Consider the following 25,824-nt stretch of genomic DNA (forward strand, 5'->3'; position numbering starts at 1 on the left):
ATTCAAAAAGCTCCATAATTGTGATCTTTCCCTGCTGTTCAACAAAGCGGATGCTGTTTTTCTCAACAGAGCATAGTTTTTCTTCCATTTCTTCTTCTTTGGCTTCTTCCCACTCTTTGTCCTCTTTCCTTAGACAATGTGACCCGAGCAGTGTCAGGCAATGGTGTCCCTTCTCTGACCACCAAGTAACGCTTCCCTGAGATCACTTTAGCTTCCACATCTGGCTGAGTGAAAGAATGACGCCCGTCAGCCTCAGCCTCCCTCCGTGCGAGAGTGAGCCTCTACGTGCACGAGGGAGTCCAGAGCTGACTGAGAGTGCCTTGGGTGCTGCCCTTTCTAAAAGCGAAGGGGTTTCTTGCAGCTCTCCTTGCAAAGTGCGTGTGTGGTTTGACACGTGCATGAGCTAGCAGGACGGCTTACGGCCACAGAATGGAGATGGGCAAATCCCCTCTCCTTCTCCCCGGTGCAGTGTCCTGCCTCCTTCCTTGTGCCAGCTTTTATGCTTGCTGGCTCTCTCTGCAACCCCGTTTCACTCTCTAAGCTGGTGGGAAACTCTCTGCTCTTGTGGGTGCGTTCCCTGTCTGCTTGGGGAGTTAATGTGGCTCCTAAGGAGCTCTAAAACGTGTGCAGGTCAGGGCAAGGGAAGGCACAGGGATACAGGAGCAGAAGGAAGGAGCAGATGGAGAGATGGGGGCAGCAGCAAGGCCTCTCTTTTGGTGGCACTGAAGTGAACCTGGTTTGTGACATCACGTCTGCAGCTGCGACTGACCGTATCTGTAGCTTTTCCTTCAGTAAGCCCGTAACATTGTTGGCCTTTGAATCTGACTTTCATGTACTACATGTCAGTCAACGGTGACATCCCAGAACACTGACTTGGCTGGATGTGATTCTGCTCAAACATGTAATTTCTCAACTTGTTCTTTTTTATTTATTTTCTGGAGCTTTTTAATGCAAAACTCACTCTCTGACTCGTGCCGCCTTGCTTGACTTGACTCCAGTGTCTTGGGCTTTTTTCCCATGTTGTTTATCCTGTCAGTACCCCTGCGTCCCTTTTTGTTGGTGATCTCGTAGGCATCAGAAAAGCAAAGGATTCTGCTTTTGCTCTGCTGTGAGATCCAAACCTGTCCTGAGTGCCCTTTTGTTAAGGAAAAGAGCCGCAGGAGGTGGCCGGGAGATTATTCACGGCAAAGGGATGAAAGTTCTGTCAATCTCAAAAATGTCGATGGCTGTCAGGAGCCTCTTTTGGCATTGTCTTCTCTATTCACAGTGAAGAATGCGAGACCTCGCGGCTCAGGTAACGAGCAGCCTGCTGCAGTTTCCCGAGGTGACCATTCAGGCTCTTGGGGAAGATGAGCTCACGCGAGGGTCTGTGCTGCGCGGGCGGTTTTCCAGAGGTGAGCCTTTTCCTTGAAATTGGGTCTTGCTGTGAAGTTGTTACTGCCTGGAGGTGACCTGAGGCACGGGGTCACAGCATCAGCTGTGTCAGGTTGGTGCTGCTCAGGTGCGTCAGGTTTTGAGAGAACAGAAAGGATGAGCTATGACAAAATGATGAAAAATGTTAACATTAAAACATTAGTAGAGTTAAACTTTGAAAGGACAACAGCCTGCGCCAGTCTTGAGCTATTAAAATAACACGGGCAAGTCAGTGAGCCCTCCTCAACTTCTAATGGAATGAAAGGCAGTTTACAAAAGAGTCCTGGTGTGGTTTTGGGCTGTATTTATTGGTACCATCATAACATCCCGTGCAGAACTAGTTCTCCCACAGTGTTAGAGAGGCAACCCCCCCTGCTTTTTCTTTCCTAGCCTGACTAAAAACAGAAGGAAGAGGAAAGCCCTGTTGGGCGCTGCAGCCAGGTTTGCAGAGCATTTAATGGGACGCAGAGGAGTGTCCCGGGAGAGCTGCTGAGAGCGGCTGAGCAGATGAGGTAGCTGACTTTGTCGGTGATCTGAAGGTAGAGCCGGGGGCCTGCCTGGGTGTCCGGGCTTCTGCTGAGACCATGTAGAATCTCTCTGTGTGACTGTAAGTGCAGTAGTTGAGTTAATACTCCCTTTGTGTTGGAAGTAGTTCAGTGAAACTAAATGTGCTAACTTCTCTCTGTGATCAGCGCGTGTAAAAGTTGAAATTGGCTCCCGCAGTGCCCATTTTGAGGTAATTCCTTGTTGAAGTCCAAACCCCTGCCCAAAGTAGGCGTGTGTCGAGCAAAGTTAGTCAACTAGAAAAGAATTGGCTGAGATTTTGCCATATTTGAAGTATGCTTTAGGAGTTGTATTCTCATATGTATTTAGATGATTTCTAGCAAAACCAAGCTGAATATGGTATAAAGACTAGAGACCAATCTATTGTAATCTTTATCCCAAACAAGCAGAATTCTTCAGTGCAGGAATGACAAGTCCAAATGCAAAATCATAAGGTGGTTCATTTTACGATGCATTGGTTGAGGATTCAGTGGGTGATTTTCAATAATCGACCCGAATTCGGTAAGCCTCTCTTGCTCTGTGAGGTACTTCTGTTGAAGCAAAGGGGCAGTGATTGTGATTTTCCCGTTGTTTTCAACCCTCTCTTGGGAGTTTGCTTTAGCCAGCCTTTTCTCTTCTTCCAGGGAGAGATGGGCTGGCCTGGCTGGCGTGTGGCCCTCAGCTGGAGGTCGTGAGCGCTGTGACGGGAGAGCGGCTCTCTGCACACCGTTTCAGTGGAGCCCGTGAGCAGCCTCCCACCATCCGCGTGGTGAAGGAGGTTTCCTGGCAGACGGGAACGGGGCTGCTGGTTGGCTTGAGAGAAGCAGAGGGAAGTGTTCTCTGCCTGTACGACCCTGGAACATCGAGCGTGGTTACAGCAGTAGTTCTGCCAGGAAGGGTAGGTGCTTTTTAATGGGGGAAACGTTGTCAGGTGCTGCATAACGCTGTTTCAGGAGCAGCTTTGGAGCGTCTCTTTGCTAGGACGTCCATTTTCTCTATTGTGTCATCATACTGTCACTGCAGAGCGTCCAGTCGAGAGCACCTTGATGTGAAAGCGTGGGGTTAACGGTACCGTTATCCTTTGAGTTTGCTGAGAGTCAAACAAGTTTTCTGGTTTTGCAGTAGAGCACGTTGTTACCTCATTCTCCACTTTGACAAAAAGGCCTGGAAAACTACCTTTTTTTTTTAGCCAGAGTGACAAAGAACTCGTCCTCACCCTGCCTTTCAAGTGTTGGTAACATACATGTCCTGAATGGTTCATTATGTCAGAAATACTGTCTTTAAAACATCTCAGACTTCCATGGCTGTGCTGTAGCTGACTTCGGCACATTCCCAGGAGTCTCGGACTAGCAAGCAGGTGACTTTAGAGCAAAGCACATTTTTCTGTTGACTTAGGATGGGAAAAAACAGGCTTCACTGCGTTACCTGGCAGGTGGTTACAGACTGACTTTCAGCCTGAAGCCCTTGAACCTCTGCTTATTGCATATGGTGCTTGTGCCGGTGGGATACTCTGGTGTAATGTTGCTAATTTTCCCTGCCCTCTCTAACCCATAAACTCAGATGACGTCCTTTCCCCTCGGCTCCTTATCTGAGTGTAGACAAGAGTCACCTTAAGGTAATGGAACATCAAGGTTCCCTCTGTCTTTACCACCTTAGAATCTGCGACAGATAAATACTTCCGTATTACTCAGCTTTCCAGAGCGTGGTTTGGTTTGACTTGCTAGAATCCAGGCGGGGTTTGTTTGTCTGTAGCGCTACAGTGTGATTGCTGGCAGTGAGCGTTTGTGGGGTGGTGATGTCTAACGAGCTGAGCTGGGTTGGTGCTCCGCTGTGTGGGTTTGCCGATCGTCCTGATAAATCTCAGCGTTTGAGATGGAAAGGCAAGCTGTGCGCTGACATAGACGTGCAGTCATTCAGACTTGTAAAAGCAAATCTGAATTGAAACCATTAACGGTATTAAATTGGTTTATAACGGTTGCATGTTTCAGAGCTCTGGAATGGTATTTTCCCCACTCTTGCTGGTTTGTGTGAGGCAGAAGGGCAGCATGCAGAGTCAGGGAGCTGAGACAGGATTTCTGCGTTCGTTCCCAGAAGGAGCTGGCAGCAGTGTAGGAGAGCGTGCAAAGCCCAGCAACAGCCTAAGCATCTGTGTGTTATCTCAACAGGTTTTTTTCCATGCTAATTTCAAAGCACAGCACTATACCAGCTAGAGTGAAGAAAATTAACTCTATCCCAGCTGAAACCATGACAGAAACAATATAAAGTTGTCTCAAATACTGCGGGCACTTCTAGGAGTAGAATTCTTGTGGCCCAGGGGAAAGGTAAATTCTGTAGCAGATTGCCAGGCAGCGCAGTCACAGCAAGTGCTTGATACGGGAGAGGAGAGAACTTTGGGGCTTCGAGGTTTGGTCAATTTTTCCCCACCTCTGGGGAGAAAAAACAATATATTAAAAAAAAGGACTCCTTGTGGTGCTCACTGCTCTGTTCCGTTGTCGTGTAACAGGTTGCTGTTGATGTAAAGCTCCCTGGTGTCACTGTGTGACATTATGCAAGGAGGCTGAAGGGCAGCCCGTGTTCTTTTGTTGTGGAGCCTTAGTGCAGGAGCCCTCACGTGCTGGTGTCTCTGCTGGAGCAGTCAGGGCTGTCCCGGGAGGGGCTGCAGGTGCGGAAAGGTCTGTCTTCATCAGGGCCTTGTACTAAAGCTGCTGGCAGGCGGCTCCGCGTGTTACAGAGCAGCGTGCGCGTCTCCTCAGCCGGAGCTGGCTTTTGGCGAACCAGCTGCTGGGCTTTTTGCCGCTGTTTCGGCACTGAAAACTTTTCTGCTTTCCCTGGTTGCTCTGTTGATTCTAAATGAGGACTGGTGTAGCTTTCCCTAAGCTGGTATCTCCCTTCCGCTCTCTGTAACAATACTCCCTTGCCGTGGCAGCGGTGTGTCTCCCCTGCAACTTGGCCGCTGCCGCGTCTGACTGAGAGCCGAGATTTGCCCTAGTACCTGTTTGGCAAAGAAGGCGTGGGCTGTATCCCAGTGCTGACGGGCTGGGGGCCGTGGGAGAGCGAGAGTGAGTTTGGTCTTTCTTACTCCAGTCCCTTAAATACGGTCAAGTTTCTTGCATTTAACGGATTTTCTGTGTTGTCTTCGAGTTAATGGTTTCTAAGTGGAAAATGGAACTTGGTAAGCTGTGATAATAGACTGCACCATTGCAGTTGGAGTGAGCTCAGCGAAATCCCTGCAGGAAACCCCGTAAACGGAAGGCAGTAACGGATTTTTGTACAGGACATTTTTGGGGGTTGGTTGGTTTGTTTGTTTTGTCTGGATATAATTGGGATCAATGCTGTGTTTTTAAGTCTGAGAACCCTGTATTTACTTTCTTGCTTCTGATGGGCTGATTCTGGCTTCACTTTTGAGTGATTTCTCTCAAAGCTTGTCAAAGAGCTGAAATACTAACTTGTAGTTTTCCTGTAGGTAACTGCTGTAGAGCCCATAACTAACCCCGGAGGAGCCAGCGTGAGGCCTTGGCACCTGCACCGGGCTCTGCAAGGGTTTTGTGGCGTGGCAGCGGTGGCGACAGATGTTGGTCATCTGCTTGTGGTGGACCTTGGTTTGGATGATCTCTCTTGCAGTCAGAGGGAGAATGAACCATCGGGTGAGCTTGCGGTTTCTAAACTTGAACGGAAAAGTAAGAAAACTTGTGTCTTTTAAATCAACAACACGCATCCCACTTTGAAGCTACTGCTGTGCAGACGTTTATGGCTGCTGATGACAGGTGGCGGTTTGACATCGTCTGGCCCTGAAAGGATTAAAAATGGGAGTGGCTTCATACTCCTCCTAAGGTTACAAATACCCCCTCCCACCAGGGTCCCGCTGTCACGGTGATTCTCACCAGTGAGGGGTAGGAATCTGACCATCCGAGTCGGTGCAGCTGCCTGACAGGAAGGTGTGTCGGACGTGCCCTGTTTCCTGGGAATGTTCTTCTGCTTCTGTTCATTGACTTGGGGCAAAGTTGAGGCTTGTTTTTTAAAGTAAATATGCCTTACCAAAATCCCTGCATTTGACCAAACGGAACCTGTACTTGGTGTACTCGGATTGCATACGCTGTTTTTGCTCTTACAAGAGTGGCCTCGGGAGCTGGTGTCACTTCAAGTAGCTTCACCATGAGGCCCAGACTCCTGATGTGCAGAGCCCAGGAAGAATTTGTCTATGGAGGTTTTGCTTTCACCTGGTTTTGAAATAGGAGCGAGGATACCTGTCCAGTCAGAGAGTTCCTGTGTGCTCTGAATGCGTACAGAATGGGAAGAGCAGACAAAGTATTGCATCAATGGGTATTTTGCCGGGGACGGTAGAATTAGATCATCCATGTTGTCACGTCAGTGTTTCAAATGCAACCTGAATGGCCTAACGCATTCCTTTATTGTGTGGTTTTGTGCGTGCAGGTCTAACAGTTGTCACTAGAGCTGCTGCTGGCGTTTCACAAGGAAGAGCAACCGTGAGCAGAGCAGGGAGACATCTCTGCCTTCAGCTACAGTGTCCTTCAGGAACAGCGCTCTCGACCCTGTGCTACATCAGCAGAAGCAACCAGCTCGCCGTGGGTTTTTCCGACGGCTCCCTGTCACTGTGGAATATGAAAACTCTGCAGCGGGAGTAAGTCGGCCTTTGCACTTGGTCACGCCTGGAGGTGCAGGGCTCTCAAGGCTCTGCTTGAGGAGGAAGTCTGTTAATTGAAAGAGCCCTTTTTCAGGGAGGGAAATGTGGAGTGTAATCTTGGCCTGTTTAGGAATCCCCTTCTGAAGTAGCCATTGAGCCATACCTGGATTCAGTGGGCCGCCTTCTGCCCAGCGGGCTGGGATTGTTCTCCTTATTGTGCCCGTGGGCTGAGGAACTGCGGAAAGCTCCCTTCTCTGGGTTCTGTCAAGCAGTTGGGGTGTGAGAGAGCTGCTTTCCATAAGGCAGTTTGTTCCACCAGCAGTATTCAGTGACAGCAGGAGTTGTGTGTGTTTCAATGAAAGAGATTGTAGACATTATTTCTCAGAACCAGCTCCTGCAATGAGGGCACCCATTGAAAGGCTGAAGTATGTTAATGATGGGATTGTGGTGATCATATTCTTTAAAGCGTCCCGGTTGAAAGGAGTGAGACGTGAAGGATCAAGAGCTGATCTGTGGCTGAAAAGACATTCTCTCCCACATTTCAGCCTCGAGCAAAAGAGGGGACTGACCCATGCCAAGGCAGCGATGCATGGGAATGAAAGTCTGCTTGGAACACTTGGAGGGGGAATAAGGGTCATGTCAAGGGATAAGCAACAGAGAAATGAGGGAGATGATTTCAGCTCTGCCAAAGAGCAATCCCCCCTGGAATATCTGACCCAATTCAGATCGGGATTCACTTAAGCAAATCTGCAGTGACTCACCGGGAACGATTGGCGGCATGAATAGAGAGTGGAGGGACAGTGTGGTGGCAGGAATAGATTGTGAAGGTGCAAGGAAGGTTCAGAAGTCTGGAGGAGAAAGGCTTTAGATAGTCCAAGTAAAGAAACAAGACACTACTGGTGTTTGGCGCTGTTTTCAGCGTGTGCAGAAGAGAGGCTGCATTTTCAGTTCAATATTGAAGCAGGCGACAAGAGTAGGAAGAATCTTTTGCCTGGCAGCTGAAGGAATCTTTCATGTTCCTGCTCCGCAGGCAGGGGAGGAGATAAAGCCAGGTTATTGCCCGTGATGGACAGTAATTTCCTCACCTCGTGGCTGTTGCATCAAAAGCAGTCGCTCCCGTGACTCCCTTGTTTGAGACGGGAGTGTGACCTTCTGTGCCTTGAGGAGAAGCACGTCAGGGGCTCTTTGCTCAGAAGATGCTTCTCCCCTTCTACAAACAGGCAGGGCCACCAGGCTCACCTGCTTTCTGTTTTTGTTAACCCTGCAGGCACCACTGTCAGCTTGAAGGAGGAAGGATTCCTGTCTGCGCCGTTACTTTTCAAGAGCCTGAGCACGATCCTCGCAACTGGTGCTACTTGTGGGCTGTTCAGTCGACGCAAGAAAGGTGAATAAAAGCTTACTATCGGCCACTGGTTTTTTTTTTTTTTTTGAGTATTTGTTCACCTAGAGTTGACCCACGTGTATTTGTTTTGTTGAATTAGCCGTGCAGGAGATTCTCTCCGGTATGGAAGGGGCTGCCGGTGCGATTTGTACAGGATGTAACAGGGATGGAGAGGGACCTACTAGTTCCTCCCTGCTGAAAGGCAGCAAAGCGACAGTGGCTCGATTTCTGTGCTGGCATTCTTCAATGGCTTCCTTTGTTTCCTGATGACTGCTTCATGATTTGCCTGATATTCACACCGTGGTATGAAAATACCATGGAGCGCAGTGGAGGCTGCAGCTCCAGAGCACTGACGGTGCGGATCCACCAGCCTGCTGCCCCTAAAGGAGGAGGTGACAGCATGGCCGGTTCCCTGGTGCCAGCCTGAGCCTTGGTGAGCCAGCTCAGCTCGGCTGGCAGGGAAGGTGCTCAGCAGCCAAGTCGGTGGTTTCCTGCTGGGCTAATGACTGAAAGGAGGGTGTGGAAGGTGCCGTGTGTGCAGGGGAGGGACTGGAGCTTTGGTGGGAAGGGAAGGGGAGAAAGATCTGCCCCTTTCAGCATCAGCAAGCTATTTACTCAGCTCGGCTGCTCATGGAGTGGCAATCTTTTTCAGTTTGACTGTAAAGCAGTTTTGATTGCGAGCTCTTCAATGCGAAGAGCTGTTCCCAACCATTTTTACTCCACAGAACATCTTGAAGCTTCCAGATTGTATGGGTAGCCTTTGCCCCAGAAGCTGTTAGTGTCCAAATTTCCTCCTTTGTGGTTTAGCAGCTAAATGTGACCAATTGTCATGCTTTGGGAAGGGCTGTTTTTCTTTTCAGCAAGACAGTGCTATTCAGGAAACCTCAGCCTAGACCTAAGGAAAGGGTAACGAGGACTATAAAGCAGCTTTGTAACCAAATGTCATCATTTGTACCTTTTCCAGTGAAGGCGATGCCGTGAGTTTACATCTGTTGCAGTTAGCGTTCGCAGACAGGAGGCCCTTGGCTTCAGGACAAGCCATGTACGAGGTAAGACGTGCGCGTCCGTGAAAGGATGGAAAGAGTCCTTTTCCCTAAGGGAGTATCAGTGAAGTTGGCAGGGGGAATATTGACCATGACAATTCAGAGATGACTTAAAAAGAAAGAATCTTTTGCTGAGTCTTCCCGGGCACGGCCTTTGTCCATACTTTTTGAAAAGAAGTCGTACAATTTCATACCGCCGTGTCGTGTGTTCCAGCCAGGGCCGTCTGCAAAGAGCCCGTATAAATTCAGTTCCTGAAGAGGCAGCAGCTTTTACAAATAAAATGATTCTTCATTTAAACACCAAGTGAATGGCATGTAGGAAGAGAAGACAGGGCTTTGAGTAGCTCTGTTTAACCAAACTGCAGAGTTGAATAAGGTTCTGTCTGTCTCCCTTCCTTAAAACACGGGCGTACAGCTTTATTCTGTTCCGGTCTTGAGGTTTAAATTCTTGTTTTCCCTTTGAGCTCTGTCAGCAGGACTTCACATGACGCTCACCTGCAGGGTCTCTTCAGTGCTGGTCCTGAAACTTAGTAGCTCTAAAGAGAACTCTTTCTACTTTTTGGCTGCGTTACCTACGAACTCTGCTCTTGAAGCCAGCAAAATAGGCAAATACAGTAAAGAGTGGTCTGATTTGGTCAAAAAAGTATATGTAAATTTTGAGAAGTGGCTCCAAAGAGGTTGTGTTTAAAATAGAGATGAACTAGCCTTACCTCTCTGTTATCTAACAGATAGAAGACGCGTTTTTAGCACGTATAATTTTATTCAGTGTTACGCCTGAAACCCTTGCAAAATCTTTTGGATGGGAAAGTAATCTTAATTCAGAGCATGTCTTTCCTGTTGAGGTGCGGTAGGAGAGGATCTGTGCTCTACAGCCTTGATATTTATTAGTAGGATTTCCTAGAATGGTTAAGAGAAAGCTTGCCTGTTCTCAGAGTAGGTGAGTTACATGTAACATATCAGGTCATACGAGAATGGATTGTCTCATGCCAGTTCCTTCTAGAGCTCTGAAACTTTAGGAAACTTGGGTAGAATGAGGTACAAGCAATTTTTTTATTTTCTGGTAGGTTTTTGGAGATTTTTAGCTGCTTAGCTTTTGGTTTTGTTTGGTTGGTTTTTAATTGTAGAGCTGGTCTTTGTCCACAATCCACACACCCATGTGTCGTAGGGTAGAGCATTTGACCAAGTGCTGTATTTGGAAAGACAGTATTTCAGTCAATGCTTGCTTAGCAATTGGTGGTCTCAGAGGTTCCACACAATCCTGCTGGAGTTTCTGTAGGTCTCAAAGTAGTTGGCTGACTCTGTAGGAATTCGTGCCCCTAAACGCCTTGCCCACGTGCATGCCATGTCCGCCGGGTTGTTTTGCTGTTGGCTGCACTTGGTGAAGGCAGGGAGGCATATTTCACCCTTTAGTCCCTGAGGAGGTGAGAGGAGGAGCTGGCAGGAGCTGACGTGGTTTGAGAGAAGAGTGTGACTCAGGAAGACGTTCTCATGGCTACTCCCGAGGGATGGGCTTTCACTCTAGCGGTGTGTGCCTATAGATAATGCCTCGCAAGAGAGCTTTGGCTGCTGGAAGGCCGTGACTCCTCTAACTTCATCAGTTCTGTGATCAAGTCATGGAGCAAAGCGCTTTGCATGCCTATGTATGGCATTATTTCAGATCTCTCTTTCTAGATAAATACGTAGGTTTGTGAAGAAACCGGGACGGTGCAAGGAATTCTGCAAAACACATTTAGAACCAGTAATGCGAGGGAAATGCTCAGTTCTGAAAATGTGCAAAGCTTTTACGGCCAAACTTACCCGTTACGGTTTGACACTCAGTTCTCTTGCTTGTCAGCTGTAGTTTCTCTTTGCCATCAGATTAAGCGCCTGGGAGAGATACAGTACAATATGCAGGTTCTATTAGACATGGACATTCTTTCCTACTGAGGTATAATGTCTGCTTTTCTCTCAGAATGACCTTTCTCTCGCCTGTGATTTTTTCCGCAGGGTTTGGCATCCTGTGTTGAAAAGTACAGGTTGGATCTGACGGGTGGAGCCTTTCCCTTGAGAGGGCAGGGCAGCAAGGCCAAACTACTCAGCTGTCAGGCTGTAGAAATCTTTCCCAACTGCATTGACAGAGAAGGCAGCGTTGATGAAGGTTTGTTCCTGATGCCCGTGTTTGGTTGTTCTAAACTAAATGGTTTTGGCATCCAAGCAGTGAATGCTGTTCCATACCCACAGCCTGAAAGTCTTCAATATCTGTATAGACTAACTTCTTGGGCTTATTTCAAAGGAAAAACTGGGTGCTTAGGTTCTGTGGGACTTGTTAAAATAAACCCTATTTTTCCCTTCAATGCTTGCTGACATGCTGTAGCGATGTATGGTGGGGTCACCTCTATAACACCAGTCAGTCATTTTATTCCTCCAGCTCTCGTCTTTGAACAGTAGGATCATCCCCTCCATTGCTTAGGAATGTTCCCTCAACTTTCTTTTTTCCCCTCTTCCAACCTATGCCTGCACCTGCATCCAGCTGGCGGCCGGTCACGAGTGCTGTTCCCCAGGGCTCGGTCCTGGGGCCAGATCTGTTTGATACCTTCCCCAAGCACCTGGATGAGCCGGCAGTGTGCCCGCGTGGCCAGGAAGGCCACCAGCATCCTGGCTTGTATGAGAGAGAGTGTGGCCAGCAGGAGTAGGGCAGTGATCGTCCCCCCCTACTCGGCGGTGGGGAGGCTGCACCTCGAATCCTGTGTTCAGTTTTGGGCCCCTCACTACGAGAAAGATACTGAGGCGCTGAGTGTGTCCAAAGCAGGGCAGCGAAGCTGGTGAAGGGTCTAGAGCACAAGGTTTAGTTGGGATCTTAGGGAAAATTTCTTCACAGAAAGGGTTGCGAAGCAGTGGAACAGGCTGCCCAGGGAAGTGGTGGCGTCACCATCCCTGGAGGGAGTTAAAAGACGTGCAGACGTGGCGCTGTGGGACAGGGTTTAGTGGTGGGCTTGGCAGTATGAGGTTTACAGTTGGGCTCGATGATCTTAAGGGCCTTTTCCAACCTAAATGATTCTACGAGTCTATGATCTGCCTGTGCACTTTGCCCTCTCTGTGTCTAATAGGTTCCTACACCTACAAGCTCTTAAAGCAAGAGCTTCTGGCTTCCCTTGTCCGGATCGACAGTTAAAACTCCTCTGGTGTCTTTCATTCCCTTGCAATAATGAGATGTGCATCTCTGGGTTTGCACATCCAGTGATGCTCTGAGCACATCTCTGAGCCGGCTGCAGTGATAACTTTCACAGCCTTTTGTTTGGGTGTGTGAATGCCCTTCCCTCTCTTCTTACTGGCCTTAACTTATGTCTGCTGTTACAAAGACCACACTGGCGTGACTTTCTAGGCTATTTGTGTTTATTAGCTTTGTCTTAGTCCTGAAGAGGCAGCTTCCACCTCTTTTGGGGTGCCATCCTCTAACAACAGCGTGTCAAAATCTAATGAAAACCCCTTTGGATTTTCTCCACCTGTGTCATGATTCTGAGGAGAGGGCCTTCTAAAACCTTCTCAAAAACAACCAACAGGCGCACCCACCAAAAAACCCAAACCAAAACCAACAAAAAAGGCCCTTTCGGTCCCCTTTTCATGAAGCCTGAGGCATGGAAAAATGCTTGTAATTTTTCTGATGGCTCCTCATTAGCTTTTATCCAGAAACTATTCAAGTTGTAGGCCCACATGAGCTTCTGTTGGATGTGGGTTGAGGTTAGAAATGCAGCTGGCTTCTGATTTATGAAACTAATTGACATCTTCAAAGGCAGTTTCAGCGGCTCACACAAGTGAAAGGGCACAGAAGCTCACGATGACACACAGTAAAGCGTGGGAGGCTCCCTGAGCAGCCCTGATGAACTCAGCAGAGAACAGAGACCCATTTTGCCAAACGACCTGTCTCCTGGTTCCCTACTCTGTCAGGGTAAAGGATGCACCCCCCACTTTGCTCACATCTGGAGAATGCCTTCTCCCCAGAGACGACAGACCATGCCACTTCTTGAGAGAACCCGAGTGTAACATGGTCAATGTTTGATGTTAAACTCTTTGTTCCAGCCTCCTGTTTGTTGGGGTTGGGTTTTGGTGTTTGTTTTGTGTGATAATTGTGTTCTTTCATTCTGACTGTGCTGGAAAGGAGCTATTCATAACACCCGTAATCGAGTCGAATCTGGACATTAATAATGCCAGCTGAGTGATCAAGTGTATACGACAAGAATTTGTATGCTTTCTAAAAGCAGCAATGTATGTTTTCCTAGGGTGGTGGGTTGTTTTTTGGTTTTTGTTTTTTTCTAACCATCTTGATGCACTCTTACTGTATGGGAAACTTGATTACCTGACAATTGTGTATTGGGTTTGTCTTAGGACGGATACAGGTTGAACTCGCAAAGGGGGGGCAGCATGACTGAAACCTATCACAGAGGTGATGCTGTGGTGTACATTTTTAAAATTCTTCTTAGTCAAGTGTTGCGTTTCATGAGTGACGTAACAGAATGAAGCCAAAATAGAAAGGGATGTTTTGAAAATGTCAGATAGATTGTATTTTCTCCCAATAAGAAACAATGTCTTGTCTTTTCCAGTCATATCTCCTGACATCAGTGTCTCCGTCTTCAGCTGGCAAGTGAACACACGCAGCCAGGGAAAACCATCTACTTATTTGGGTGTATTTGACTTTGACTGCTGGTATGAGGCTCAAAAGCCAGGCTCACTAAGGTAGGTTTTTATGAAGCTGGTTTCAGTATCCCTCCCCATAATTCATTGGAAAGTCGGCGTTTAGCTTCTGCGCTTGTTTTCTTTCAGGCCAGAAGAATCCCTTCAGGACTGCCCCTATTTTGCACTGTGGTCACTGGACGCTGTGACAAGCACGACTGCTCCAAACCCCCTTCTGGATGTTGTGGTGCAGGAGCGCAGCCTAAGCTGGAGAGTTCCTCCTTCTTACCCACAACCTGAGCTGTGTTTTCATCCAAGCACCTATAATTTTGGTAGGTATTACACGGCTTTGAGTAGTGATAAGCTTAAACCGAGCTCAAATGCCATTTATTGGTTCTCCTGTTCACTGTTTGTCACGCAAAAACCCAACCAAACCGAAACACCCCAACCCCCCACCCACCCAACTGTGATGACGTTGTACTGACCAAGTGTGTGCTGTTGTGACACCTGCCTGACAGGCGGCTGGGTCTGGGGGTTGGGTGCTTCTGTAACGCAGCCCGTGAGGTGGTGCTGGTGATCAGATGAAATGACTCTGGGCTGAAGCTCAAAGCGCAGCACCTCGATAGCCCCGGAGGTAAAATTTCTACCCTCAGCCATTATTTTTCTAAAAAAGGCTGTAAGTGATGTCATGAGGAAAACGGGTACTCAGTTGTACCTTTCCAGAGGTTGCTGTGACAAAAATGTAAACTGGTGCTACCATCACGGTGAGAGTATGGAATGTTGTCCAACGTTCGTTGTCTCTGCAGATGGCACGTGCCTGCTGAGCTCTGGAGTTGTTCATGTGACGTGCAGCGGCTTCCAGAAGGAGGTGAGCTTTTACTGTGTCTTTATGGAGAATGTCAAGAGATGGACCTTTCCTAAGCTTTCCATGGCGCTGCTTTCGGTGTCAGGGACCATTTAATGCTCCTCCTGCCCATCCACACGCGTAACTGCAATTGTACCCTACCAGTTTTATCAAATGTAATGTTTGAGGTCCCCTCTTGGGAGTGTAAACCCACCGTTGCCTCCCGTTGAAGCACGATCAGGGACTGAATGTCTAGAAAGGAAGAGAGCGCTGCTGTAGGAGCAGGAAGAGAAAGTCGGGGAAAGCTGTTCCTTCTCTCTCATCAATGAGTGCAACTGCGTGCGTGGTCCTGAGTTCGGGTTTTGATCCCTGATGAGCTGGGAAAAGAGGACAGAATGGAGAAAAGGAAGCATCGTTCCCTCAGAACAACCTTCAGGCAGAGGAGCACTTGGTAGGAAGGGGAGAGCAGTCTTTCCCTGCCCTCATCTTCCTCTCTACTGGATTCCTCTCCAGATCTGTGGGGGTGCGTTGGGGCAAAGAGCCCTTGTGCACAGTGTGGTAGCTAACATGACCGTCTTGGCAGGTTGGCCTGGCCCATAGGCTGTTTCTTTTGCAAGCCTGATGTAGGCTCTTCCATTCAGATTGGGTGATCTGATGTCAGCTCCACGTTGGGAATAATTGGGAAATGCAGAAATTTGTCATACCCTTTGCTGAATTGAGACTAGATCATTCAGAGGCTTGTTAGGGATTTGAGCAGGAATTGCTTGTGAATGTGAGTAAGACAAATCTCAGAATTAGGGACAAGAAGCTTGGTTTGGGGTTTTGTTTGCCACCGTAAGTCGTACTCGGTGTGTTTCCTTGTCTGAGACTGGTTTTCAGAAAAAGATGGAAATCTGATGTGTGTATTCGAACGTGTAGAAATGGCTTTGAATGTGATGATTTTGTTTAGAAGGGAAAGATACTTGTGAATGTGCTTAAAAAGCCAAAGAAAGAAGCAAACAAAAAGCAAAAGCCCTAAAAAGGAAAATTTGATGAGGGCTCAGTCTTGGGCCCCTCGGGACAAGAAGGACATAGAGTTGCCGGTGCGTGTCCAAAGAAGGGCAACAAAGCTGGGGAAGGGTCTGGAGAACAGGTCTCATGAGGAGAGGTTGAGGGACCTGGGGTTGTTTGGCCTGGAGGAGAGGAGGCTGAGGGGAGACCTTATCGCTCCCTGCAGCTGCCTGACAGGAGGCTGTTGTGAGGTGGGGGTTGGTCTCTTCTCCCAGGTCACTAGCGATAGAACGAGAGGAAACGGCTTCAAGCTGCATCAGGGGAGGTTTAGGTTGGATATTAGGGAAAATGCCTTCACTGCAAGAGTGGTCAGGCCTTGGAAGAGGCTGCCCAGAGAGGTGGGGGACTCACCATCCCTGGAGGTATTGAAAAGACACGTAGATGTGGCACTTGAGGCCTGATTTAGGAGACATGGTAGTGTTGGGTTGACAGTTGCGCTCATTGATCCTAGAGGGCTTTTCCAACCTTAAGGATTCTATGATTCTATGTTTCTATGTTCATTTCACCTGGAAGAAGTACCAGAACACCAGCTGCACTAAGCTACTCCTTAACAGTGCACGTCTGTGCCTGCCTGTGCTTTGCCCTTCTGAAGGATCGCCACGGCATTAGAACAGAGTGTTTGAAGCGCCTAAACCTGAAACCTATTAGAACATCAATGTTTCACTTCTTTTCTGTCATCTTGGGAAATGACAACTTAATGTTTGGGGTGTCGTAACTCCTTCATGTCTTCATAGCCTGGAAAGCTGCTTGATCTTGGCTTCACTGCTTCCATGCAAACGTTGCAGAGTTCTGTTTGTTCTGTCCCCTTCGCGCATTCCTGATGGCAAACTTCTCTGCACCCCATGTGCTGTGGGTATAAGCAGGGCACGTTGCTGGGAATAGTTAATTGGAACGCAGTAAATTGAGAGGATAATGCAGAGGCATGCAAATAAAGATTAGAATTAGCCTTTGGGAAGTTGACGTGTCAGGGGAAAAATTCCATGTGCTCCTCACAGCAACAAGCAGCCCAGCCTGTGATGCCTGAGTGAGTGTAGGGTTAGAAACAAGCACTTACTGTTGGTGGTTGGGATGTTGAAAGCAGGTGGGATTCTCCTTTGATTTCGCCTGTTACTTTTAGGAGGAGCAGTTAGAGGCGGTCTTGTCAGCTGCTGCCCAGACAGGTTCTGTAGGGCTTCTGACTGGCTGCATTGAGCTTTGGACATCTAAAGGTAAGACTTGTTATGTTTTTTTTATGTTGCATGGTTTCTTCGTTTGGAATTCTTGATTCATTTCTTTTTTGTTCTCTCTTTTTAAAGAGCAGCCAAGTTCTGCTGCTAATTTACAGTTTGCCCTTGACTGGACGTGGAGCAGAGTGATCTATACAAAAGACGAATTTGATGACATATGTGAGTACTAGTGCAGCCATGCTGCAAACCTAGAGTCAGTCTTTCCAGTTGAGCTCATTCAGTGATCTGCTGGTAGATGGTCTTGCCCGCAGATCTGGAAGTGCACTTTGAAACTCTGCAATGGCTCTGTAGGCTAACGATTTCATACCTGTTCTTGAAAAGGTGTTGCGCTGTTTGACGGCTCCTGCAGCTCCACTGACCCGCAGAGGTTACAGGCTCTGCAGCACCGCCAGTTGCTTTTGAGCAACCTTAGCACAGTCTTGAATTGTTTTCTAAGAGAGGCACAAGAGCTCGCCGGAGAAGGTTTGTCACAGTATTTCTAACTCTCTGGTATGTCTTATGAAGATTTGGAACGATGCTGGGGCTGTAATTGTGGAAAGAGGAGCTTCTGTTGGTTTTGCTGATTGGCAGAAAGTCAGATGTAGCGGGGAGAAGGGGCTTAAATGGGAGGGGTTGGGGCTGCCACTTACCGCGCGTTGAGCTCAGGGCAAGAGTTTGTTGGGGAGCTGGTGCGAGTGGGTGGGGAGGCTGCGGTCAGCAAGGAGCTGTGCAAGCACCCGGCTTGAAATTACAGCAACGGGATGTGGCACTGTGACAAATACTCCCTTTGATTGTCAGCTAGCAGTGCGTGATTGCATGCAAATATTGGATTGGAAATGACTAAAATCAGAGAGGAAGCCTAAATGAGTAACATGTGAAGTGAGTTGCATGAGTTTCTGTAGCTGTTTCTATTAGAACTTGTTCCTGGCATATTGAGGAGAAAAGAGAAAATCCCTTTGCTAGAGTAAACGTCTCTGCTACGTGAAGAACAGGTGCCTTATCCATGAGTGGATTTAGTAGTTCCAACCTCACTTTTTTTTATTAAACCTTTAGTGAATCTTCTTCTTTGTAGGGGTTGCTTGTGATTGTGGGCTTTTACTTCAGAGAAGGACGTGATAGGGAGTGAAAAATGCACAGGCAAAGATTTCTACCGTGTTATTTTTCTACTTTCTCTTTAGTGCAATGAGGGGAGCTTTATAAAAAACAAAAGAAATTGCACACCAACAGTCCTCTTAAGCTTCTTTTCATGTTTTGCAGACTTGACAAATAAGCTGGCGGTGACCAGCCTCGCAGCTTTGTATGCACGAGTGGTCCTCTGGTTCTGTGGGTCCCGCCTCCTGCCCGAGGGCTCAGGTAAGCCTAAACTGTCACGCGGCTGTAGCAGTCAGTGCTTCCTATGAACACCTGCTTCCCCATGGTTTTGTCAAGGCTTCATCGATACCAAGTCGTGCCCGTTCAGTGACAGCAGATGCTGAAGTTCTGCTGCTGAAATTGAGATTTCACTGTTTTTTCAACTGCGTCGTGTAGAATGATGGAAGCAGTTTCTTTCCGGGGTGTTTCTCAGAAACAGCACTAAGCCTCTGAGGGAGGGAGTTGCTCGTGCCCACAGCTTGAAATCCTTGGGATTGTAAACAAGTAACTCCTAAAGCACCAACACGGGAATGCTTGATTTTACAGTAAAAGCCTGACGTGCGTGTTTTGAACTTTTTAGGGATTGTTTGAGGAAAAAATACACCTTGGAAATAGTTCATCATTTGGATGGGTTATAAATCCTATTGTCAGCCTTAACTGTCTTACGCATGTTCACATGACATGTTTAAAAACCCATTCCCTTTGAGAACTGGGGGTATTTTTTTAGAGTGAACTTCAGCTGACACTACATGTTCTGGATGCTACATCACCTGTAAGCTTGAAATGGCACTTAGGACAAGGAGGAATTGACTCCTGTGTCGTAGGTCTCTTTTAGCAAAGGCAGAAGGAGGATGGCCTTCTTTCAAAGTCGGAGGCTGGCCTGTGCTTTTGATGCTTAGCTTGTGTGTTCTTCTGTCTTTTTAGTCAAAAACTGTAGGTTGAAAATGTGATATGACTTCTTTAACTTACTTCTTATTTATTGCCTGTAGGTTACGAGATGCGTTTCTCTAGACCTTTCTACAATTATCCTCTGATTCGGAGCTACTACGCTGGTCATCGACAGCAACTGGAGCGTTTATCAAGGTAGGACGTGCAGGAAAGCTCTAGAGCAGTTCCACTGCAAATTCAGAAGCGGCAGCGAGTGGCTTTTCCATCAGCAGCTGTATTTGCTACGCTTCATGCATTTGCTGGCAACACTCTTGACTGGAGTGATGCGTGTGTCCTGCTGAACAGAGAGGTTCCTTTCCCGTGTTGAAATGTTGATATATACCTCTGCTTAGTGCCCTTTGTTGGTATCATCATTGTTTTGAGGCGCACGTAATTCATTGGCAATTCTGTGTCATTTGTTACCACTGGAAAAGGTCGTGTGGTGAGGACAGGATCAGTCACGGCCAGGTCAGCAAGGCACGGCCTTTGCAGAGCAATTGTTCTGGGCACAGAAGAAAGCGTGTTTTAGAAAAAAAAAAAAAAATACAAAACAAAAAACAAAGCAAAAATAATCTCTCTCAATGAGCAGTGATAGATGGCGATAAGGGGATTGGCCCAAATCTCCCACTCCCAAGCACCGCGGTGTCGTTGAAGGAGATGGGCAGAGTCACATGCAGCTGGCACGGCCAGTGCTCTCCTGGCGACTGGATAAAAGCCCCTTCCTCACGGGAGCTCCCTTTCCTGGGCTGGCTCACGAGCATAATGGTGACGTGCCTTGGGTTAGGTGAGAACAGATTTTTCTTTGGCAACTGTTCTGTAACCTAAAGAAAGCCCTCAAGTAGCCGTGGCTGTGGCACCGTGAACAAGGTGCAGCAGGAGGAGTCCAGGTGGAAGCTGCTCTATGTCAGGCGCTGGCTTTCAAGCTCCTCTTCCTGCGCGTCCTTCTCAGGTAACTCTCGTACAGGCTCACGGGCTCCTTAGAAGCACCACCTCCAGCGTGCTGCTTCTGCTCGTCCTCCTCGGGAAATGAAAGGCTGGCGTCGCAGCCCGCAGGAGCCTGCGATGGGCTTCTGAGGAATGCAGTGTTTCACAGGCCAGCCCTCCGTCACTGTGATGGCACGTGCAGAGGCGCAAACGTGCTGCTTCAGGGGATACCAGAATTCAGCTGCGGGCTCAGCTTTCTGACCGTGACTGTTTTTCAGTAACAGAAGCGAGGTGCTGAGACCAAAGCCTGACATTGCCGTGATGTGGTCTCACCGCTGTGTGTGGGAACGCTCCCGCTGGGGGCGTGAGGTTTGGGGTAGCTTTGCTCACACTGCCCTTGTATTACAAGTAATGCGGCACAAAAGAAAAACTGAAAACTAAAAGGTCGCTGCAACTTTCCCCTTAATAAGGGAGCTTTTTGGATTCCTATTTGGAGCTCCTTTAATAATTCACTAGGATCTAATGAGCACCTTTCACCTGACTCCGAAATTTCTTTCCAGTCTATTTCAAGTCACGATCGTGCCTTTGTCTGTCTGTTCCTTTCTTGGAGTCGTGGGAGCTTTAGCTGGGTTTGTTTTGGCTGGAGGAAATCTGTGACACCGAGAGGCCGCAATTAGTGTTTTCCTCTGTCAAATCCTCGCTACGTTTTGTTCCAGAGGCAAACGGGACTCTGACTGCCTGATGGTCGATGGGATGGTTTCCCAGTTGGGAGACCGAGTTGAGGAGATGTGGCAGAGAGATGAAGGAGGAACGGGGAAATACCCACCTCCTAGCTTACAGGTGAGTGTTGTGTTCCCTGAAAACAACCACCACCACCACCACAAACCCCAGCCCCAGCCCAGCCCTCCCCCAAAGCCAATGATTTCTCAAAGAGAGGACTTTTAAAAAGCTTCTACCTTTTCATTCCAGGCACTGCTGGAGCTCTATTTGCTAGAAGGCGTTGAAGAAAGCCACAAACATGCAATCGTATCCCTTGGAGTTATTTCTGTCACACCTCTAGTATACGCGCATCAGGGGTCTGAAATGTCTGTCACCTACGCGTTCGATGCATTTTCTAATTTGTGCTTCAAACACACTGCGGATGAACACGTGTAGTTAAGAATTAAGTCGCAGACAGAAGCATTGTTGGATTTCTTTGTACTGTGGATTGTTTAGGAATGTTTAAAATGTTTTGTTGCAAAGTCTTTTCTGATGTGAGAAAACAGGTTTACTAAGCAATGTTAAAGGTAGAAAGCTCCCCTAGATTGTCTCAAAATGTAAACTGTTTTTCATTTTTGAAGCACCCACAGCTGTAGCAAACAGCTGCTTCCTCGAGCGATGCACTAGAATGTGCTGCTTCAGAGCAAAAGGATTTCTGACAGCGGTGTACCAGGACCTGATGTTGCTGAAATCATCCATTTTCCAGCACAGCTAAGAGGGCTTGCTTTTGTGCTGTTACAAGTGCGGGCACACAGAATAATAGAGAGAGAGAAGGGAAAAGTCATTGGGCAGAAACTGAACTTTTAAGCTGCCGAAATACACTGTGTTGCTTTGGTTGTGTGTTGCCTGACCCGAGAGGGGAGCCTAGAGAGCAGGGGCTTTAAAGCTGTTGCACCCCGGAGCTCTCTGATGAGAATAGACCCCCCAAAACAGCTGTCAGAAAGAGAAAACGACACTGCCGATGAGTGATCCACATACTGGTTTAAATCCAGTTTTAATCATGCAGAGCTAAGCTGTGCTGTAAGGACACCCTAATTTCACTTGTTTTATATACGCTGGAAAGGAGGGAAGAAACCAGCTGTAGAATTTGTTTGCTTTAATAATCAAGCATTGGCCGTTCTCGTGTTTTGAATGTCCAGCTGGTGGCTCCAGTGACTAAAGAGGGAGCCTGTGTTTCCAACGGAACTGTTTAAATATCGAAAGGCAACCTTTCTGAATGCCTTAGAGAAATCAGAGAGTCTGTCTTTCTGGTTATTTATTCAGAATGCAATTTTGTTGTTAGGGCCTGACTATCTTCAGGTTGCAACAGCATGAAATGGCAAGACTAATACATGAGTATTTTCTGCGTCCTACCACTATGATATTCTTATTTCCTTTTATTATCTATTAATATTCTATTAACAATAGTAATAATGTTATTTCATGTGATAAATTGTTGGTCTTGCAAATCTATTAGCCTTAATTCGATACTTGATATCAGACAATTTACTTGCTGCTAGACATCACGCATCCCTTTCCGAACAAAACAGAACCTTCCGTCGACTCCTTCGCAGCTGCCTTTGCCATCCCTTCGGGCCTTGTTAAGCTTATTCGAGGTTTTTGGCTTCTAGACCACAAGGATTATGATGTAAGCATGTGACAGTTTAGTTGGGCACACATTGCAATACAATGCTATGATCTATCAAATGATGTAAAAACCCTGGTGCTTAGCTGATACCAGGTGATAAAACATGGGAAGCTTCTTTTGTAATGCTGCTTCAGCAGCACCTTCAGCAATACGTGATGATCTGCAGTTTGGTTTTAATTACGTTGAGAGGAAATGGATTAAGACAATGAAGAAGTCAGCGTTAATGCTTGACGTGTGACTTGCCAAAGCCGTCTGTTCAGGTTGTTCTCAGCAGAGCAGTCGAGCGCTTTCTCAAAAGCAGTGGTTTGGGGACTTTAACTATTCAAACTGCCATCCTGGCAGCAAGACTTGAGACAGAAGACCGCCAAAGTGACTCTTCAATCTAATTCATGTTCCCTCTGATGCTGAAGGTTGTTCTTTGCCCGTCACAATGTTAATATAACCTGTTTGCCTGGGAGAATGACTTGTCTTTATGAGAGGTGATGTTTGCCGACGGAGATTTGGTTATCCTGGCCAGGTGTGAATCACTCCTGTCAAAGGACTCCCTTTGTTCTGTACGGCTCACGGAATATTTTTTTCTGCAGACACTTCAGCATTTATATTTACCTGTCCGGTACCAAGCCCTTCATTAGTCACCATCTAAGTTTATTCAACAGAGATTCACCCTTACTGAAGACACTTTTGAATCGTTTTGTTGTGCGCGTGTGTGTCTCTATATCTTAAGAAACCTGATCTCTACCTTCTGCAGAGCTCCCTGGCCCTGCTGGTTGAACCAACTGCAACCAAACCTGTGTCGTGGCAAGACGTGCGAATTCTTCAGTCCCTCATGTGCCAAGGAGAGCATAGGCGAGCCCTCAGATACACGCAGGTGATGAAGCTCTCGGCCTCCAGCTGTAGCGAAGTGCGGCTTTTCCTCACTGTGCTGTTGTCCAATAGGTAAAGAAATACCTGCCACCATTTTGGCACTCAAATACTGTGAGAGGTGGAGAACAAACACTAGAAATCACAATCCCCTACACTTCCTTTGAACTTTGAGCACAATATCTGGGGGGCATCTTTTTGGTGATACCATTAATATGCCTTTACGTCTCACAAAATTAACTACAGGTGCATGGCGGAGGCTTGGGCTCTGCTGCAGGAGCACACCACTCAGTTAAAGGAGGAAGAGCTATTAAAAGACATGTATGACATCTGTCGGGAGATGGGACTAGTGGAAGACTTTCTGAGGCTGCCTTTCACAGACTCTGAACAAGTAAGTGTGGGCAAGAGGAAAATCTGAACCCCGTCTTTGCCAAGAGAAGAGGCAGGGTCATCATATATGTTTTCAAATGTGTTATTTCTCATAGAAGTGTTTGGAGAAATTTTTACGGACTCGTGAGATTCTTTTAGCCCGGCACCTGCAGCGTGCCAACTGTACGGCAGCCCCACAGCTGAACCGGGCGATGAACGTTCATCTCATGGTAAGCGTAAAAGTCCTGCCAAGTGTGCAAGGTTCTCTCAGGGGTTACTAACTAGATTTAACAGTGCTCAATAAGAATCCTGCTTTCTTTATCACACCCTTCTTTGAAATACTTGCAATAAGCATCTGCACCTTTCGTTACAGCTGAACTTAAAAGTTGAACAAAAAATTTCACTTCTCCAAAGCGACCCTGTGAAGTTGGAAATTCTGTGTTCAGGGCTGTTGTTGACTCCACGTCAAATAGTTTGTTTGTGTCTGAGGATTAAATAAGTGTCGTGGTTTAGTCGGCAGCTCAGCCCCACACAGTCGCTCGCTCACTGCCCCACTGTTAGATGGGGGAGAGAATCAGAAGGGTAACGCTCGTGGGGTGGGATAAGAACAGTTTAATAATTAAAATTAAAAGAAACAACAGTAGAAATGCAATGTAAAGGAGAACAACGAGAGGCGCAAAGCCCCGGGGGAGGGGGGAAGGGAGGGGAGAGGGGGAAGGAACCGCCGAAACAAACCACACGCGCCGCAGCCGCCCACCGACCCAACGCCGCGCCGCCTCTGCGCTGCCACTGCCCGCCCTCAATATACTGGTCATGGTGTCACATGGTATGGAATGAACCTGCCATTGGCTAGTCAGGGTCAGCCGCCCCCACCATAGCCCTGCCCCTCCCAGCCCCGCCCCCCCGCCACGCGGCAGAGCGCGGGAAGCCGGAAAGGCAGCCGCCCCCCACGGTGAGGAGAATTAACCCCTTCTCATCCAAAACCAGCACAATAAGTATCTTTCCTGTCAGCCACTCTTACCATTCAGATATTCAGGGACGTACGTTACGTAGGGTTCGGATGATTGGAAGTTGTTTGGGTCACTGTGGAATGAAGAGTGTGTTGTATGTCATCTCTGGTATCTCACACGCAGCTCTGGGTGCCAACCCACAGGCAACATTTGCATCATGGGTTGTTCTTTTTATTATTTCCTCAAGTTATAGCGTGAGGTCTGCAATTCCACAGCTTTCGTTTTACCACTTTTAGGACAGAAATTCTTACCTAACTTCTGAGTCTCAACATAGGCAGGTCAAATTCTGTGTTATGTGAACTTCTGTTGTGGTTCTGTGATCCATTTGCTGCTTTCCAGAACCGTAGTTTCCCAGGGAAGCAAACTTGTGGGGTGGTTCTGGAAGGTTGAGGTCCTGCGTTTGAAAGCTTCCATCCCGGGGGAAGGGGTGTGTAGGTAGCTTTCTCTTCCTCATTTTAATCCTCACTTCCTCTTGTCCAACGTAACCCGCCGCTGCCCTGGAGATTCAGTCACCTGGGGCAGCGGCGTTTCAGGAAAAACAAGGGAAAGGCTGCTGTTTTGTCAGCCACGTGAAACTTGTGGGTGCTGACAAGCGTGTCAGAATGAGGTTCTGCAGGGTGCCGGCATGGTTTTAGCTTAAAGTTGTAGGTTCTGCTATTATTCTAGTCTTCCTTCCGCTTGGCTAAAATTCCGGGTGAAGCTGGTGTGCGCTGATGGGCAGAATTGGCTGCCGCTCTGTGCAGGGGGTGTATTTTACTGCACCTGTAGAGGAAACGTATTCCCTAATTCGAAATAGCACCGACAGCTCCGTGCTATGAACTTCTTGTAACATTTAACTTCTTGCTTTACGCTTCTCGTTCATCAGAACGACTGTGCTCCTCACTGGAGACAGAGAGCAGTTGCCAGAAATTCTCTCTCAGCCCAGCATGGCAAGACCCTTCCTAGAGGTCAGAGGCAGCTGGCTGTAGAGAGAGCCAAGCCTTACCATCTGCCTTCGTCCGGACCAAGAGAAGGTAGTTTTTAGGGGGGGAATATAACGCACAACTCACCATCGCTTTGATTGCACAAGGCTGATCGTTTTTCCCTCGTGCTTTACAGCTGCAAGACCAAAGCCAATCTCGACAGTAACAAAACCAGCTAATGCAGGAAATGTGGATCCAAGGGCACCTTTCAGCAGTCGTGTGTTGGCCAAAGTTAGAGAGTTATGGGTAGGAAATGAGCAGAAACCCAGTTGAGAGAGAGTTTTTCTGTTATGATAATGTTTGCTATGCAAAATACATATATTTATATTATGGTAAATATGTTTAGAGAATTTAAGATGGCTAAAACTAAAACCCTGATTACCATCAAGCTATTGGCGTATGGATCTTGCTAGACTTGATTGTGTGATCAAATAGTAACCTTTTCCCACTTGCTGCCATGTTTCTGCTTTGTTTCTGCCTTATTTA

General features: G+C 47.6%; 1 protein-coding gene across 1 annotated transcript; it reads left to right on the plus strand.

Moving 5' to 3' along the window:
• Window positions 1–1,273: 1,273 nt before the first annotated feature.
• Window positions 1,274–25,385, plus strand: LOC135317462 (protein ELYS-like; the record flags this gene model as incomplete). Its single annotated transcript, XM_064473755.1, has 19 exons — window positions 1,274–1,394; window positions 2,601–2,854; window positions 5,420–5,600; window positions 6,388–6,595; window positions 7,866–7,982; window positions 8,944–9,028; window positions 11,009–11,159; window positions 13,600–13,732; window positions 13,820–14,001; window positions 14,476–14,576; window positions 18,034–18,121; window positions 18,889–18,982; window positions 20,467–20,590; window positions 20,720–20,776; window positions 21,990–22,136; window positions 22,885–23,072; window positions 23,244–23,388; window positions 23,483–23,596; window positions 25,242–25,385. Coding segments are annotated over exons 1-19 (2,634 nt in total), but the record flags the coding sequence as incomplete, so codon positions are not given.
• Window positions 25,386–25,824: the final 439 nt, after the last annotated feature.

This window comes from Phalacrocorax carbo, chromosome 26 (assembly GCF_963921805.1).
Source record: "Phalacrocorax carbo chromosome 26, bPhaCar2.1, whole genome shotgun sequence".
In the NCBI taxonomy this organism is placed as follows: Eukaryota; Metazoa; Chordata; class Aves; order Suliformes; family Phalacrocoracidae; genus Phalacrocorax; species Phalacrocorax carbo.